This window comes from Onychomys torridus, chromosome 7, assembly GCF_903995425.1.
Source record: "Onychomys torridus chromosome 7, mOncTor1.1, whole genome shotgun sequence".
Taxonomy (NCBI): domain Eukaryota; kingdom Metazoa; phylum Chordata; class Mammalia; order Rodentia; family Cricetidae; genus Onychomys; species Onychomys torridus.
The window spans coordinates 27,184,693-27,204,322 of NC_050449.1; the positions used below are offsets into that span (position 1 = coordinate 27,184,693).

At 43.3% G+C, this 19,630-nt stretch overlaps 1 protein-coding gene across 1 annotated transcript in view; it reads right to left on the bottom strand.

Moving 5' to 3' along the window:
* Positions 1–19,315, bottom strand: part of Fli1 (Fli-1 proto-oncogene, ETS transcription factor) — a 116,775-nt gene extending 97,460 nt beyond the window's left edge. The window contains exon 1 of the mRNA XM_036194345.1: positions 19,012–19,315. Coding sequence (XP_036050238.1) covers positions 19,012–19,029 — 18 coding nt within the window. The 5' untranslated portion in view covers positions 19,030–19,315. The remainder of the gene's footprint in view (positions 1–19,011) is intronic.
* Positions 19,316–19,630: the final 315 nt, after the last annotated feature.

The window sequence follows — 19,630 nt, forward strand, 5'->3', positions numbered from 1 at the left end:
TTCCTGGAGGGTGGTTTTAGTATGAATCAGGACCACAGCAGTCTACCACCCTAAAAAATTGTTAGGTAGTTAGACCTCAGGGGAACTCAACCTCATTTTCTTGGAAGAGTCTGTCTATTTCCGTTTTAAACAACCCAGTTCACAAGTTGGCAATGCAGTGACAGACACAGAACTGACCTCCACAATGACGTGGTCCCAAAGATGTACAACCCAAAGGCCGCCATAGGTCTCATCATGGGAGAGAACTTAATAATGAGGCCAGATGTTCCCAGGAGAAGGATGGAGTACTGATTCTGATGATGATTCCAAAGCTATGGTTGGTAGAGCGTGTCATTTATGATGCCATTAGCCATGGGACAGGACAGGAAGGCAGGAGATAAGTTGTTTTACCTCTTGGGATACTGAGAATACACATCTGTGGAATTGAGGCACCACAAAACAAAACAGGTTCAGAAAGCATGCTCTGGAGCGAAACTGGCTTTCCTGGACCATCCAGCTAGTTATTTGCCAAATTAAGTTACTTTGTTGACGTTTATAGTTAAGGAGACGCTCTCTTACAAAGAGTCACAGAGATGTGGGGACTAAAGAAACAAACCATCTGTTAAGAGTCCAGAGCCCTACCTAATTGGAAATCATGTTTTCATGGTGGCAGAAAGCAGAAAGCATTTGAGCTGAAAACAACTTTAAGAAGAATTTGGGTCCATGCCAATATTTTCCAAAGTGGAAATTGAAGTCACAATGTTGTATAAGGGCTCCTCTTTGGTCAACCTTATTTTTCTAAGAGGGTATATATCATGGCCCATATTGTTCTTTAACAAATCCAGTACACACATTCAATCATGGCTTGTAAATATCCTTTTGGTAAAATTCTATTGCCTCCCTTATCATAGAAGGGAAAAAATGTAAGTATTACAATCTTAGTGGTCAGCACAGATTAGGCTGTTGAAGCCAGGTCAGCATGAATGATAACCTGGCAACAATGAACATCAATTGCCTTTCACCTGACTTTGAAATTCACCATAGAGTAATGGAGGGAGTTGGGCATGGTAGCTCATGACTGTAATGGGAGACAGATGAAAGAACCAAGATGTCAAGGTCAACGTTACTACATAGTGTGGTTGAGGCCAGTCTTGCTACAGGAGACTGTCTCAGAAAGCAAACCAAACAAAGACAGCAGTAACTAAAGGATTAATGGATGCCCTGGTCTCCGTGCACACAAAAAACTCACTGCTCATAAAAAGAACACATGTAAGAAGATCCTTCCGACTCAACCCAGAGTTTAAGATGATGGTTTGGACAATAGTTTTATTGTTATTATATAAAATTAAATTAAATTGGATTCAAAAGTGCTTACTCAAGTTGAGTGTGGTGGCATACGCCTACAATTTCAACACTGGACAGGCTGAGGCAAGAGATAACCAACAGTTCAAGGCTGTTCTGGGCTCTGTGGCAAAAAAAACTACTTCTGTCTCCAAAAAAAAAAAATCCTTCTTTGCACTAGGGACATCTTCCATCTCAGTATAGCCACTCTCACTGACATATTGGCCAGTGAAGAAAAGAACATTTTCTTTCTAGAGAAGGTTCATTTGGACAACCATGATAAAGACAATTGTCTTAATCTTCCACTCGCCTTGGCCTCTGAGATAGGGCAAGAATGCTCAGAATTACTGATGAAGTTTCTCAAATCTCTTCCTTTAAAATGTAGTTAGTCCCTTTAATCCCAGAGCACAGCAGGCAGTTGGATATCTGTGAGTTTGAGGCCAGCCTGGTCTAGATAGCAAGTTCCAGGCCATCCAGGGCAACAGGTGAGACCTAGCTCTATCTACCTTCCCTTCTCTAACAGATGTATCCAGCAGCCATATCTCTAGGGAAGTTTCTCAACCATGAATAACTTAAAATAGATGTGTTTGATTTTCTACAGCACCCCCAAAAGAATATTGCTCTCTGTTGTAAGCTGACTGCTGACTGTCACTCATGGACTTAAGTTTTGAATGCTCATTTTCCCAGCTGATTGTGATGTTTGGGGAAGATACAGAAATTTTGGAAGGTGCATGATGGTTCAAAGAAGTAGGTCACTAGGGACAGGTCTTCAAAAGCTAAAGCCTGGTTTCCTGGTCCACTGTGAAGCAAGGAGGTATCACCACACATTTCCAATGACAAGAACTCTACCATGTTTCCCTCCAGGATAGAATGAAACTCTCTTAAGCTGTGAGCCAAAGAATTCTTTGCCCCTATAAGTCTGTTCTATCAAGTATTTGACCACCACAACACAGAACTAACAAATATAACCCCTTTACCCAAGTAAAATCCAAGAATAGATTTCCTGAAAATACCATAAAGCAATATGTTAGCTATCTGAACATTTATAAATGTCTGGGCACAACATAGGTCATGGTAAAGATTCAGGATATTGTGCTTTGTCCAGAAACTGTCTACAATCAAATCTTACAACACAGTTGGTACCAAGAAACAGATGAATTCTGAAAGGCTACCTTTGCTTTCATCAGGTGATGTGACTTTTTTAGTTTTACAATTTGAAGTGTGTGTGTGTGTGTGTGTGTGTGTGTGTGTGTGTGTGTGTGTGTGTATGAATTATGATATTTGGTAATCTCTTTCCCTTTGCTTTCAGGTTTTGGGAGAAAATGAAAAATGCTCATTCAATGAAGCATATACATTTGTAGAATAACATTTGTTTTTTGGAGAGAGAGGCAGCAGGCTGATCTTGCTGTAATAATAGTCTCTAACGATTAAGGGACATAGTGTCTGAACCACACAATGTCCCACCACATGGACTTTGCAATGCCATTTCAGTTGGTTGGGAATGAAATCAACGCATGTCCTAATTCAGCCTACCCAGAAAGAGGACCCAGGAATTCTTCATCTCAATCCTAAATATATGCATAGTGCTTAAAGCGGAAAGATATAACTTCCTTTTCCATCTTTTCATTAATTCAGTGCAGGTAAGATAGGGGCAAATTTTCTCCTTCTTCACACTAATTATGATTACATCACCATATCTGGTAGCTGAGAGCAACCCCAAGACAGATGCAACCTTCTTAAAGTGCTAAGAAGTCTGTGAGAGTAGAGAAGCCCTCCTTGGGCTCGTTGGGTGAGGGCCACCATGATTCCCACATTAACCCCAACAGAGGGCCATCTTCATGGTGGATTGCTTCTTTTGTTCAGCATTTCCTCCCCTCACTGTGCCTATTGGTAGCATCAGAGTTGAAGACAGACCATGTCAACCTAGTTCATGTTCACATCTTCTGACCAAGGGAGTCCATGCTGCAGCAGACATTCTTCTCTCCAGAAGAGAAAGGCAAAACCCAGAGCTGACGGGTTGTCATGCTAGGTTCCTCATAAATTGACCAACATCTGCCCCAGGCCATAGAAAAAGACAAACAAGAAAGCAAGCAAGGAAGGAAGAAAGAAAGAAAGAAAGAAAGAAAGAAAGAAAGAAAGAAAGAAAGAAAGAAAGAAAGAAAGGAGAAAATAGGGTTGGGGAAACACCAAACAAATAGCAGAAGAGATGCCCTAGGTGAATGAGGCAAGGCACCCAGAAAGCATCTGGCTGGCCAAATGGGAATTTCAAAAACTATGACCAGAGAATGCTGTGGAAAGGTCATGAGTTTTATAGGTGAGGATGTGCTGGCTATATAAAGGCAGACATAAACTTGAAAACAATGGACCTACGCAGCACAGGTTGGACGGACGGTTTCTCTAATGGTCTTCACTCTTTTGTTTGTTTGACATGAGTCTCTTTATCAACATCACAAGCCTGGAATTCCTGAGACCACAGTCACATCCTGCCATCTCTTTATGCTTTTTACGTAAAAACCCCATTGATGGAGTTGGGAGTTTCATGACCAAAACAATAGCCGGAAACAAGGGAGGGAAAAGAGGAATAAGGGGTGTTTGATCTGTGGGGTGCATTGCTAGAGACAAAGTCTGTGTGAGCAAAGAGATATGAATAAGTAGCAAATTGGCAAATGCAACTATTTTTTGGAAATCTTAGTGCCAGAAAGAAAAAAAAAAAAAAAAAGCAACGTTTGTTATCTGTTACATTTAAACACTGACCAGAAGGAGAATAAACCAAAATGGTATAACTTCCACAATCCTTTCCATTTATAAAATACTTTTTCTTTGTTTTCTTTTCTTTTATCTTCTTGGACACAAGAGCTTGCTATGTAGCTCATCCTGGCCTGGAACATAGCTGTCCTACCCCAGTCTCCCCAGTGCTGGGATTAAAGGTATGTACCACTATGATCAACAATTACAAAGTACCTTTTCTTTGTGTATCTTTTGCGTGGGACACTTAATAAGGCAGGTGGAAAGTGCTATTATGTTATTATTATCATCATTATCTTTCTTATTTTGCAGCTAGGAGAGGAGAGAGAAGTTAGTATCCAGACTGTGATTATACAACTGAAAATGAGTGGGATTGAATTTAGGTATTCAAGCTTAAAACTTTAAAAACATCTCTTTCAGTGTGTGTGTGTGTGTGTGTGTGTGTGTGTGTGTGTGTGTGTGTGTGTGTGTGTAGATGTGTTCATGACATGGAATGATTGTCGAAATCAGAGAACAAGCTCAGAGGTTGATCCTTACCTTCCACCTTCCCTTAGACAGGGTCTCCTGTTGTTTGTTCCGTTGTACGACAGACTAGCTGGCTATGAGCTTCTGCAGACTTGCTCTTGTCTCAGTCTCCCACATCACTACAGAAATGCTGGGATTACTGACATGTGCTCTTGTAGGCAGCTTTATATGGAATCTGAGGGTTTGAATTCCAGTCCTCATGTTTGGATAGCAAACACTTTATTCACAGACTCATCTCCCCAGCCTCAGACTTCAAACTTTCAAAAAAAAAAATCCTTTTGCCACCACCATGATATCTGGTAAAACACTACCACAACCCTCTGCCAACTTCACTAAGAATTTGCATCACCTTTCTTAGGCAAGAAGTAACTCAACCGCACACAGCGTTGTTTTCGCATTGCATGGTGTGAACCCGAAGTTACATTTTCAAACTTCAACTGACAGAATATGTGTAGGGAGTTCCTCACAATAATGAGAAGTAGACAGGTTCTCTCTCTCTCTTTCTGAAGACTCCAACTGAGGCTCCAATGTTCCAATGTTACCAGTGACAACATGAATAATCCCCAAATTAGTGACCCAGTAGTTATTCAAACTGGAGTTATTAATTAATTAATTAATGCTTTTCTTCAAGAAACCTGGAGCATCTCAGTACTCTAGACTGTTACCAAATCTACAGGGTAAGAAGCACATACTGCTATTCTTTTGTGTGGACAGTAAAGACGAGGTTAAGAAAGACAGAATAGCATGCCCAGTGCCACCCAGACAGCCTAAGCAAGACCAGGCATATAACTTGGATGACTCAAACCTGGGACTCACTTAAGTTTTTTAAAGGGAAGACACATAGACTCTGGAAACTTCTATGGGAGCTAGAGAGCTAGTACGGAGGTGTACCTAGACAGGCTTCCATCAATGTTTCTAATGACCAAGAAGGAGATGGAGAATGAGGCTTTGTGGTGATTATAGACCTCTAATTCCCTCTAATCAGAAGGAATTTTAAAAATGAATTAAAAATTAATATCACAAAATAGCCAGTCTACCTATTATTCCCTCCCTCTCAGATGAGGTTGCCTACCTAAATGAGTGTTCATAGGCTCCAGCAGAATGAAGTAGGAGACACTCATGTGTCTTACAACACTCTCTTCTCCCTTCCAGAAAAGTCTGAGCTCTGAGGCTCCACTAGACCTTATTGTCAGGCATCCACTTCTGCCCTTCCCTTATTTTTCCAGTTCATCTCTGAGACAGTTCTCTCTCCACACTCCATAAATGCTCTTGTGTTGCGCACAGTTATAAAATAGCCTTTCCTGTTTCCAATTATTTTGTAACAATTAAGCATGCAAATGTGGGAGCAACATTTAATAAACTTCTATGGACATTTAGGAGGAAAGAAAGAATGAGCCAACAAAAATCAGAATCATCAAAGGACTCTTACAAAACCAGTATTTTGAGCCTTTAATTGAAAATGAATCAGAAACAGGCGTGTGAAATTTCCCATGAAATACACATAGGGTTTTTAAAAAAATTCAGAGGGTGCTCTGGGAAGAGAAGAGTCTGGGTCAAACCCAGTCCACACTGATGGGAAGAAAGAGATTAATTGCAAAGAACTCAAGCGGGCCCCACTGCCTGTGAATGGCTGGTCTACAAGACTCTCTGGAGGCAAGGGCAGGGAGATTGGGTGGGGGACAGGACACACTGTGGTGATTCCTTCACTACAGTGCAGACCTGGAAAATCTATACAGATCTGTTAATCTCCAGAAGGAACAGCTTAGCAGCCCAGAGCAGCAAACCCAAACCACAGGGTCCATTCCCAAAGCACTCTGGGAAAGATGGTCTGCATGCCCTTTCCCTGAAGCAGAGAAGCCAGCTGTTCCTCTTATATTTTCTTCTGGAAAAAAAGGAAGCACAGATGTCCATAAAGCCTTGGACTCTATAGGGGTGTCCTAAAGCTTCTCTTTGAGTGAGACTTAATCTGGAATCTGTGGTCCCTGTTATGGAGAAAGACAAAGCCATATCTAAGCAGGTCTTTATCAACAGACTGTGTCAGGGCTGAAGGGAAATTTGTAAGAGAAAGCCAGGGTCTTTTTTCTAGAATGCCTGACAGTAACAGACCTGGGTTAAAAGCTGGAGGCAGACTACAGTGTCTGGAAACCAATAATACACACTGATGACTCTAGTCTATTCCTTCCCCTTGGCACCACCAACACTGGCTACCCAAGCACAGATGTGCACCTTTGCCCATACTCTTTCCAGGTAGTATCTGAATTATTTTCTTTGAAGGACATTCTTTAACCCATTTTTTTCTAGAGCTGTTAACATGAAGAACTGGGCTAAAAGAATTCAGTAACGCCGGGCGGTGGTGGCGCATACCTTTAATCCCAGCACTTGGGAGGCAGAGCCAGGTGGATCTCTGTGAGTTCGAGGCCAGCCTGGGCTACCAAGTGAATTCCAGGAAAGGTGCAAAGCTACACAGAGAAACCCTGTCTCAAAAAACCAAAAAAAAAAAAAAAAAAAAAAAAAAAAAAAAAAGAATTCAGTATCACTTAACCACAATGAATTGCTCTTTTAGAGATGCCCATGCCAAAGAGTACATGCCAGTGTTATTATTTTCCTATTCTAAATTGGTGTGTCAGGGCTAAAGGGAATTTTATAAGAGGACGCAGGGGTCATCATGAACAAAGAGTCCACCTTAGTAATGTGATTACTTAGCTGTTCAAGTGGCTCCTACATCCTTTTCAATTCCCTAGCTGGAGTATGACAATGGTCAGGAAAGGAACTGAATCAGGGCTCAAAGTCCTTGTGAGTTCAGTGAAGCCCCAGTACCTTCACTCTGGGAAACACATTTATTATGGGATGCATCCTTTTGGGGATCCAGATCCTTAATCGATGCTGATGGTATACTTGCCCGCTTCTCACCTCAGACTTGAAACCTAGTCTGTCTTTTCTATCCAATGCCCTCTTACTCTGCCAGAGTCTGGAAGAGAGGCATGTTAACTGGACTCTATGTGATAGTTGCCTTCAGATGCATGACAGGCGTACTAACAGTTGCCTTAATTTTCCATTTTTTAAAAAAGTGAAACCAAAAACTACAAGGAGGATCTCTTCAGCTGGCTCACTGAGTCCGGATAATCTCACACGGGTCTCCTCACATGCTAGCAGAATGTTGTGGGGAAAAATGTAAAGCATTTAGCCTTACGCATGGAGAATTAAACTTTAAAATAATAGATGCTTCAGTGCTAAATTATGTTTGCTCCCAAGGATCCTTAGAGCTATGGTTTTCTTTGTTCTGCCAAAGGAAAAAGGAAATATATCAGGAAGCTGGGCCAGTCCACAGGAAGTCTCATTTGGGCTGATAAAAGGAACTGATGTGCAGTGGCTTTGGATGCAGTTATAAGTCAATCTGCCTTGAAATAACAAGAAACGCTGTTCAAGAGAAACTGGAGCCTGAAGTCAGCCTTGCTCAGCCGTTTCCTTTAGCATTGCAGAACACTCCCCTCTCTGTGTTCTCATAACTGCCCAAATCCGTCCTTTTATTTCAAGTTTATGCATAGTTTTGTGAGCATGGGAGTGAAGGAGGATGAAGAGGAGAGCAGGAGGTAGGAGAGGAGGAGGACAAAAGAGCCAACAAAGGAGGCAGAAGACGAAGCCTTGTCAAGTCCGAGTACCTGCCTATTTTCTGTAGAGAAACCTACCTTGATTCACCTCTTTTGCTCATTATGGGAAAATAGAGCCTGGCAATTTCACAGTCCGTCTCTCACTCGCCTGCCGGTACACCTGCTCACAAAGCTGGGCCGGCTTTTTCCTGGATGCATGGGGCTTAAGTCTTCATGCATAATTGGTGGTGGAGTATGAGCAATTTAATGACTCCGACCAGCATGGGCTGTGTGCTCAGGAGTCATGGCAAGTAGAAACAGCACCACCTATGCATTCCTCACAGGGTGGGTTAAAGCTGAACCTTGTGCTGCAGTCAGGAAGAGTGCAAATTCTATGCTTGTCCAGGTTAGCGAGCGATTTCTAAACTTGAACAATTGAGCAAAACCCTGGCTAAAAACAAATAGTAAATAAACAATGGCAAATGCTTGCTTTGTAGTTCAGTGGCAAAGCACTTGCCTAGAGCAGGTGCCGAGCCTGAGACTCAACCTCCAACACCAGGAGGAGAAACAAAGAAGGAAGCAGAGTCAGACTTTGAATTCCAAACTACGTGGAGGTGAATCTGTTTGGTGATTTTTCACAATGACTGGGCTCCATAAGCTTTGGAGGCAATCAGGATTGGGAACACCATATTGTTCCCCCATGAATGTACGACCTGAATGTACGACCTTGAATAAGCTACTCAATTGTTCCAAGATGGAAAGTATACATGCATCACAGGATTGAAACAAGGACCAAAGTAAGTGTGTCTTAAAGGCCAGAAATTAGTGCCTAAAGGCAGGTTAATAAATAGATTGTTTTTTTTATGACTCTGCTCATCCAAGTATTTATGCCCCTTCGATGGAAAATAAATAATACATCCAATCTGAGGTAAGGACAAGCAGAAAAGAGGCCTTAGTTGGGACACTGGGTCCACACACATGGCCAGTGATACTACTTCACACCAAATTGGGGCCTTCTGGGCAGATTATGTTTGCCCATAGCACAGCACCACTTCCTGTTTTAAGAAGCAGAAAAAAAAAAAATTAAAAGCCTTCCAAAAAAACTCATTAAGAGGCTCAACATTCTTCTTAGACATCAAATAAGTCCTCAAAAATATTGTTTTTTTAAGAGTTAAGTGTAAATGAATAAAAACCAGACAAATTCAATTTCCCTTCAATTAAACAGGATTTTTAAAAAAAGAAGTCTAGAGTAAAGGCTTTTGGAACCAAATATGTTTTTGGGTTTCAAACAAGACTGAAGTTTTGGTAGTCTAAGACCCAGTGCAGAGTTGGGCCCTATTCTTGGATGGTGTCAACACACAACGCTCAACACTATTGCACCATGAATTGCAAGTGAAGACAACTGGGCTCCCAGAAACTCACAAAGCACCTTGTCATAGCTCAGCGGTGGCTGGTCTTGAGCGTCACCAGGTAGCACAACTTAATCTTGAGATGTTAGAGCAGCCGTACTGGACCAGAAAGAAGGTCAAGGAGTTCAGCCATCTACACTCCAAAATCAGACATGGGAGTACATAACCTGGACAGAATGGACTTGGGACTGAAAGAGAATGCTACCAATGCAGCTCAGTTTACATGCAAAAAGATGAGAGAAAGAAATGTCATGTGAGTAGCAGAAGCTGGGGGACTTGCCCAAGATGCAATAGGTGCTTCGAGGTACAGCCAGGGCTAGAAATGCTATGTGCAAATCCTCAGCCACACTATTTCACAAAAAGTGGTCTCCAGTCTCTGGAACCCATGCATTTTGGTTAGAAGGGTTTCAATAAATCTATTTCCAACAGACCATTTTCATTTTTGCTTATTTTAAAGTATAAAAATAATTTATACTAATTATTACAGAATAAGATGCTCCCTGAATTTATGATGTGAAAGACAGACATCTACTCTTCCATATTCAAAGGTACCTGGTTGTAACTTGTATATACTTCTAGAAATTATTTGGACATAATAAGATCATACATACATGTGCTTAAATTTCTTTCATAAATGGGCCATGCAGTTTGTAGTTTTTATTTTTATATGTGACAACATTCCATTGAGAGCTTTCTAGATCAGTGTCCATAAGAATTATCTTATTTCATTTAACATTGGTATGGCATCCTCTTGTATATATCTTCCCTAATTATATACCTAGTACTTTATTGATAATAAACCAATAAGTTTTCATTTTTCATATAAAGATGCTGCTATAAACATCTTGTGTATGCATCTTTAATATCTGAATAAATACAGATAAAGGTAAGACAGTCACCCTTTCTACCATGGCACATCATTACTTTCCCTTTATCTTTATTGTCCACTTAGGTCATAACCATAAGGATCCCATTCTTCGTGTAAAGATCTTTATGAAAGCACAGGCTTGAGATTCTAAGTTGATTGTTCATTTGTGTTTCTTCTTCTAGTGTCTTTGTCCATTTCCCATCAAGTAGTCTTTTTTAAAATTGATCTGTAAGTAATCATTGTGTCTGATATTAAGTATGAAAAATGGTCTTTGAGAGTTCTCATTTATCTTTTGAGTTTGCTTGCTTGTTTGGTGGTATGTGTGAACGCTGGCCATGTCACTGAGTCACAAAGCAGTCCTATCTTTTTACTTAATTGTTGTATTTGTCTCCATATTAATAGACACATTGAAGACCTGGAGAAAGAGAGAAGGAATTTCTTTGGCTCAAGCTCTGTAATTCCAAAAATGTCTACATAAAGGACTAGTATCACCTGGGATGGAGGGGCTGTGGAGCTCTACACTGTTGTCGCCTTGAGACACTGTGCCTAATGTCTCCATAACATTAAGCTAAGTATAAATAGTACCCCCGAGTGGGCATAGCCTTCTTTGGAATCATGGATCATCAGAACTCAAAACAAGGAAATAGAGAAACTTCTACCCTCTAGAGATCTGAAGTAGTGAAGACATCTTGTTTTCATTGATGGAGGCAGATCATCTCTAGACCACTGAGGCTTCTAGTACGATTCAACTTGGGTGAATGAATAAATGATTGAGTACAAATTAAATGATAAATGTCTAAATGCAAAATGGCTCTACAGACATATACATTTCAATCCAAATATATGCTTCTGTGTGAATTATAACAATCAATATAAAGACAAGTTAGAAGCTGAATAATTTTTAATATTAACCTATTTGTTTTCACCTTTTTGCTGTAAGAATGGTAGTTTACAATTGTTCACTTTCAGACTGGGCTCCTTTACACATAAAATCAGTAAATACTTGCATATTCAGAATGATCAAATCTGCATCTGGAGTGATAGATTCGAGTAGATATGTGAAAGCCACACATGTCTAGAAAATCAAGGTTAAAGCTCCCTTGGCACCCATAATTCAGGACTCTTGCATGTGTGCACTAAAATGTGGCATAAGGTCTTTCATGACCTTGGATGCAAAGCTTGGAGTGAGTAATGGGCCTGCTCTTGGGAAATCATTCCACAGGACTCAAGTCTGTGTCTTCCTTGAGGATTTGAAAACTTTCATACAATGAGATTTTGATCATAAAGTAAATGGCAGGTATGTTGTTCCCTAAAGATAGGAAATATCTTAAAGACTTCAGGCATGAAGAATTTTGAAGCTGCTATAAAGTTGGTCTGAAGTACTGAAAGTACACTCCACCTCCTGTCTCAGATCCTACTGGGATGAGGGACACAACTCTCTGAATCTTGGTTTGATTGGATGAAATGTCAGCGCTACTAATGGAGGCAATGGGCCAGACCTCCACATGAGAGACTGTCACACTTTTCTGAATTTCCACAGAAGTTTGATTTGAGTCTCAGGGAAACAACCTTCCCTCTTTCATGGTCTCTGTTACCATCTGCTGACTCATTCTTAAAAAGACCTGAAGTCACCTAGGATAGACCTCCCAATTAAAAAGATAGCTCATGGAGAGATTCCCCAGAACACTGGGCAAAAAGTCATATTTGTGGGAGCAAATGCAACAATGTTTTAAAACATTTTTTTCATAGTTTGGGGGATCCAATTGAGTCCTCTGCATACTTGCATACTTGGCACATGCTTAACTACTGAACCAAATTCACAGCACTTGGTTCTTTGAAATTGGGTCTTGGCACATAGCTCAGTCTGACTTTGAAATCACTATGTGTGCTAGACTGTCCTACAGGTGCTCCTGTCTCTACATTCTAAGTGTTGAGAGTGCAGGAATGTGTAATGCCTCACTCTTGTGTAATCACATGTTTATCTGACCCAAAGAAATGGAATTGTCCCTTCCTCCCTTCCTCGGTGCCTGCTTCGCCAGCTGCATCTCACAGAATTGCCTTTTGCCTCAAACTCTTCACTCACTGTCTAGTCCTGATGGCTCACAAGAAGCTTCTAGTAGAGTTTCTGACAAGCCACTGTCATCCCCGTCAACTCAGAAAAAGGATGACAGCAGGAAGAATACAACACAGTCATTAAGGGATTTGTACAGCTGTATAGACTATCATAACGTTTTAAAAAATGATTATTTCTTCCTGTATATTTTATAAGACCTAAATTTTTTTATCACAATATTTAAGGCATTCCATATTCTACTTTTATTTCATCTTTCCACTTCCTCCCCAATGCGTTACCTCTCCAAAGCCTTTGACTATATTATTACACACAAGTCTATTCATACCTCAAGGCCACCTTCCACATCCACTTATGTCAAGAAGTAGCATGGCTGGTGTGTGCAGAAGAGGAAAGGCATTTTGCAATCTGAAAGGGTGGGCTTGAAAAACCCCTGCTCTGCCACATATTAGCTGTAATCCTGGGCAAGTAGCTTTGCCTCTCTGAACTTCCATCCGTTCTGTGTGAAATGTAGCTATGATGGTATAAGCTCCCGTAGGGGTGCAGTGAGGATGGATGCCAAGAGAGCATGTGAAAGTGCTTTGCCAGGACTAAGAAACTACACATGTAACCCTTTTCATCACATCTTTGTGTGTGTGTGTGTGTGTGTGTGTGTGTGTGTGTGTGCGTGCGCGCGCGCACTTCAGGTTGTTCTTTCCTTGCACAGGCTGCCATGACACCCGACAATCCCATGGGCACATACAGCTCATCTTCTAATTGAGGATCCCAGGCAGGTCAACAGTCCTGCTGTTGTTGCATTGATATGGTTGGTCAGCATACAGTGTCCACTTTCCACAGAAAACTGTTATTCTAGAGATTGCTATACGTCAAAGATACTAGGCTGAGGGGGTGACCACAAGAGGAATGGATGGTGATTCCTTTTATTACCTCAGGAGAAACAACCCAAAGTGTATTACTAAGTGGTATCATTTAGTAATACCATCTGTTAATGAAATGATACACGAATGGCATGAACATGGCAGACAAGAAATAAACAGAAAATGAAACAGGGTGTAGTCTTCTGCAGAGAAAAACACCTGTGGAACTCTGAGATGACTAATAAAATGTATTATAGCTAGATAGGATGGTGCATTCCTGGAATCCCAGCATCCAGAGGTGGAAGCAGAATGCTCAGAAGTTCAGCATCATCCTTAAGTACATGGTGCGTTTGAGGCTAGCCAAGGATACACAGACTTCCCCCAAACAAACCAAAGCATGCTGGGGAAATGGCTCGGTGGGTAAAGTGCTTGCCACACAACTTTGAAGACCTGAGTTTGAATGCCCAGAGTTACATAAAGCCAGACAGAAGTAACATGTCTCTACTTCCAGTGATTCTATTGGGAGATGGGAGATGTGAACAGGAGATTCTTTGGAAGATCCTGAGCCATCTGGACTGCTGTACACAGCAGCTAACAGCAAGGAGACCCTATCTCAAACAAGGTGGGAAGTGAGTATCAATGCTCTAGGTCATCCCATTATCTTCATGTGAGTGCCCATGCTTATACACACATCGTACACACACACACACACACACACACACACACACACACACACACACATACACGAACAACAGTAGAATAAAAAAAAGATAGACAGGATCTTAATTCAGTCTTCAAAAATTCATATTATTCAAAACAAAAATATTCTATGCCAACATTATTCAGTCAGTCATCTAAATGAAATAAAGCAGTAGACTTCCCATTCTAAGTCCAAAAAGATAAATGGTCTAAACTAAAAGGCGACATATTAACCTTTAAGTTGAATAAAACTTTAGTTTGTGGATATTTTTCTGAGGTTTAAAGTGGAATAAAGGAGAGTTTATTATTGTGAACATTTTGCCAAGATTTTGTCCTTTGTTTTTACTGGGAAAGAATGGGGTTAATGCTATGTTTCTAGGGAGAGGGGGTGATTTCATCCAAACAGTTTTTAAAACCAATACCAACTTAACTGCTTAACCTTGAACTAAAGAAGACATTGAAAATTTAAATTGTATTTAACCGGGTTGTTACTAAAGGCCATTTGCTTCACTGTTTAGAAGACAGATACATTAGGTATGTCCTAATATATCTGGGAGTGTTTTATTTAAAGAGACAAAAATTCATTTTTTACACCTATCCACTGTCCTTAGAGGGACCTGTTGGTTATTTAAATAATGGTACACTTTAGGTAGTTTCTTGATAATGGAAACTTTGTTCGTGTTGCCTACAGTCAAACAGATTCATTTTGGAAAATAGTTGTGTTTTCCAAACCTATCGAAAATTTTGGACATTGTAGCTTTTTGTTGTTGTTGTTGTTGGTAGTGGTGCTGTGTGTGTGTGTGTGTGTGTGTGTGTGTGTGTGTGTGTGTGTGTGCAGATGTAATTCAAGATAGGAGGAATATATCTGTCATTAAAATATTGGAGCATCATTAGTTTAAGGTGTCAGGTATTTCATGATTTCTCTTTTTACGGTTCTCTTTCGGCAGTATTGTATCATTTTAACTGATGTAACAAGTGATATTGTCATGGTCTCATGGTGAGAGCATTGCCCTGTGTCTTAGGAACCCCGAATTCTCACTTTGTTCCCTGTGATTGTGGACTTTCCTCAGACCCCGGTTTTCCTTGAGGTAGAGCTGAGAGTGTTAGGATGAATGTCCTCCAAAGCTTTCAAGTTGCAAACCTATGAATTTGCACAGTAAGAGAAGAAAGCTTTTTAGTGGCAATAGTTCACTTGGTCGTCACCTCAGAGAACAATCATGTGCTTGTGGGGACAGACAAAATGACCATCTAGTTTGCCTGGAATCCTTGTGAATCTAGGTGCTATTGAGGAGGAGTGGTGGGGGAGTGAGATGCCCACGTGGAGGGCAGAAGCCAAAGTTGCCCTCTTTGATGTGCTCCTCCCTTGACTGCCTCTTCCTAGGGCTCCTTCCCGAGTTTCTCTGCCCTGAGAGCAGCAGCCTGCCCTCAGTGAGGCATATGGCTCTTCTCTGGTCCACAGATTCCAGTGGTAAGCCCAACTTCACTCTTTCCTCTACCATCATTTAGTGGTTGTGCAGAAGGGCTACCTCGACTCTTTATCAGCAGTGTTCTTCCTGGCTCTCCTGCCTGGTGCGGCACCATCACAGGCCAGCCCTAGTCACATTAGTTTCTACGTACATCTACCACCTTCCCTAGAGACATCCAATCGCTGTTTATCCAAAGACATAAAGTAGAGCCTCCGACATGAGAGGTACATCACCAATACAGATCCAAGTCATGAAATATGTACGGGTAATGATAAATTCAAACCTATGTCCTACTGTTGTGACCAACAAATCTCTACAAGTTCTAACCCAAGATGAAGTTCAATGAATATGCATCCACCTAAAGTACCAGATTTTATCTCATCCTTACTGCGACTTATCTAAAGAAGTTGCTGGAGACCTACTTTGCAGATGAGAAAACTGAGACTCAGGAGAATTTGGCTAGAACATGCACAGTAAGTGGTAGAAATGAGGATGAACCTAGGCTTTCTCTGAGACCTTCTTTCCTTCCTTTCCTTATTTCCCAATTTCATGCACATGTCTAACTCTTCTCTAGTTGATTCCCAATCTTTGATGGAACACTTCACATTCATACTTGTACAGATGGCATCAATCTGATCAAAGGAAGCCTGCCTAGAACTGAGATGGGGTTTTGAAACCAGGTCATTTCTTCAAGCAGCAAGCAGTATCACGTGCTTTCCAACACTGATAATATCACTGTGGGGAGAAGGGGTGGGGTAGGGTGTTGTTTAGCATGGCAGGTTAACTTGTCTATAGCTAAAGATGAGCAAACCAGATTATGAGGCTCTCCATATGAGTTCTCCCAAGAGCCATTCTTGGATAAGTAGAGAACATAATTTGGAGGGGCAACATGAGCAGAAGTTTCTAGCCCCAAAGGGTTCTGTGAGTGAACAAAACTGGGGCCTACTGTAAAGAAAGCCAGGCTTCCCTGGTATCCTCAACCATGTACATCCTTGGGCACCAAGACCCATGGGCATTTTTCAAATTTCGAGGAAGATGCATGCAGGTGCATCAAATCACATCATACAATCACTCTAAGCTGATTTTTTTTTTCCAGGCTAATCAAACTGGCAAGTCAACAGCCTGAGTTTGTGTCTACAAATTAGATCCTATCTCTAGGATCTCTAGTGTCTTCTGATCTCTGTCAGTATAGGGCAGAATAGCTGTCCAGTGTACCCATAGTTGGAAACACTAGTGTAAGGCAGTCCCATGGGATTTTTATGAAGAGTATGAAGCCCAAAGAGGGTAAAGAGCTGTGAACTTGTACAGCAAGTTGGTTGGCCTTTCTTTCAATTCAGTATCTTTCAGTATTTATTACCAAGCTTAGCATTAAACCATTGTGTAAGTGGAGCCTGCGAGCCCCCAAATCCAAAGGTTGCATGTAAACAGTAGTCCCATGGAATCTATAGAGCTAAATGCCATAGGCTACACTAAAAATCCAATACTCCAGAACCTTGGCATACAGAGGAGTTGGAAAGGAAAGAGATTGACCTGTAGTGGCTGTGGAGTCAAGTCATCCAGGTGAGAGACAAAGTGTTCCTTGGGAAGCTTTGGAGGGGCTCATGGGCTCCCATCACTCATCCTAAAAGAGCCCTTACTCCCATCTTTGGTACAAAGTGCCAAGCCCCTGGTCTAATGTTGCTCTCTATGCCTGCCATGCCCATTCCAATGTGTGCATAAAGCGAGGTTAACACATCCTGGGTGCAAAGACCACAGCTTCCTCCAAGACTCAGGGTCTGATCACTGTAGAGACATTGCTTCACTTCTCTTCAGAGTGTCCACACCAAGCCTCTGCAGCCATATTGCTACCCTTGTGGATCCAAGGGGAGTCTTGGGGGGAGAGTAGGAAGTGTTCTGAATGGGGATGTGAAGCTTCTGTGAGGACCATCTGGTTACTGAACCTGGGGATGTAGGCACTTGCATGAACTCACCAACAGGAAGCAGGGAAAGGAAAGGGGTGAAAAGGCCCAGTGACGTCCACTCTCAGGTCTCTGAGTAGTCCTGTCACCCACCCACTCAAGTCAAACTTGATAAACTCGTGGCTATTAGCTTGTCTTAAAAACCCAACCCGTTACAATCAGCTATCTCATCTCTGTTTTCAAGATCTTTCACTTGGTGCCTTTTACCTACATCAGCATGTTTCATGACAGATGGGGGGGGGGGCGAGAACTTAGAAAATAAAAACACTTTGACCCCACCCAGAAGATAAGAATCTGTTGAATTCTCTAAGCCCAACACCTTAACCTCCCCTTAGGAGGTTAAGCCATGGGTAGGAAGTCGATTCCTCCAGGTTTTGGGGAGTGGCGGGCTCTGCCAGTCCCTACCTCACCAGCCTGATAGTTTTTCCAGACCAACTCCTGCTCGGTGTTGTATGGCAGCCTTGAAGCTAAACGTCTGGTCTCATTCATTCTCCTAAGTCCTCTAAGGCTAGTCACGTAAGGGGGTGTCCCTCCTCTCCGCTCCTGGCCCTACTTCCCCCTTTCAGAGGGAGCAGTCAGCCCTTCTGAAGCGTGACAGGGAACCCAGACTCACGGGTCTCCTGGGCTGCACTTTGCAACCTAAACCCAGGCGGGGCGGCGCAGATTGGGGGTGGAATCGGCAAGACAGCCCCAGGCCACAGGCTCAGAACCAGCCACCGCAGGCGGATGGCTGTGAAGGAGTTTAATTCTCACTGAGAGGACAGCTCCTGGAACCCTTACTCTGAAGCTGGCGCATGCACAGCGGAGAGATCTGGGGTGCAGGGGAGCGGCCGAGCCAGGAGATTCCCAGCCCCTGAAGCAGCTAGGCGGGCCGTTAGCTCCCGGCAGCCAGCGTCGGCAGAGCGCGGGGCAGCAGCAGTGTAAGGGGAAGAGAAACCCAGTCTGGCTGACATGTAAACAGGGGCTTCCATTTGGACCCGCCGGCTCTGCCGGCTCCTCAGACACACTCCCTTACACCCCTCTCTTCCCGCAGCAAATCTTTAACTGGCCCTGAGGATCGGGGGACCCCAGCCGGCGGCCAACGCTGCCCCAGCCAGAGCTGCTCTCTCGGCCTCTGGCAAGAGGAAGCTGGCGGCCAGACGAGTGCCCGGCGCCGGGGCCAGGGCGCCCGGGTGCCGGGTGTGAGCAAACCGGGCGATCTCCCGCCCTAGACTCTGGTCCGCGCCCCGGCTCCCCAGGTTTCAGCTGCCGGATCTTGCTGCCCCGCGTGCGGCGCGGTGGGAGCCTGCGGGACTCCTCGGTAGAGCAAGGAGTGAGGGGCAGATCGCCCTCGGCGGGAAGGCTGGCTGGCCTCCTCGGAAAGGGGAGACTAGCCACCCGGAGGAGACGGCGCAAGCCGGGGCCACGGAAGGAAGGGTGAGCGGCCACGTCTTCCGGGACCCCGGCGCCCAGCCCTCCCGCAGCCCTGGTCGGCCCGAGCCCCGAGCCCACTGCCCCGCTGCTTACCTTAATAGTCCCGTCCATTTGGCCAAGTCTGCAGCCGAGCCCCCCAATATTCCACACATTGACCCGGTTACAGCCTGACCTCGTAGCCCCTTCAGATTAGCACGGTGCGGCCTCTCTGGCGCCCTGGGCCCTCCCTGAGTGCCCCCTGCGAGCGCCCTGCCCTCGCTCCCCTGTGCACGTTTGTTGTTGTAGCGGATCGAAAAAGAGACAGTTAACCGGATGAAACTTTTTTTCAGCTAATTTTGGGAAGTGACTTCACTTTGCGATCGGGGAGGAAGTCCTATCTCTCTCTCTCTCTCTCTCTCTCTCTCTCTCTCTCTCTCTCTCTCTCTCTCTCCCCTCGCCCTCTCCTCTCTTCTCTGCTCTCTCTTGTCTTCCCTCCCCCACACCCCCTCTTCCTCTCTTCGCCTAGCCCTGCTTTTCGCTTCACTCGCTATATAAATATACGCGGTGATGCCCAGATACATTCATGCACTGCGCACACAGGATACTTGCTCCTGGGAGATAAGAGTGGGCCAGGAACAATGACGGGGTCTACGCCCAGTGTCCGCGCCCTGATTCCTGCAGTCTGCAACTCCCCCACCACCTTCCCCCCCAAAATCCAAAGCCAAACGCCTCT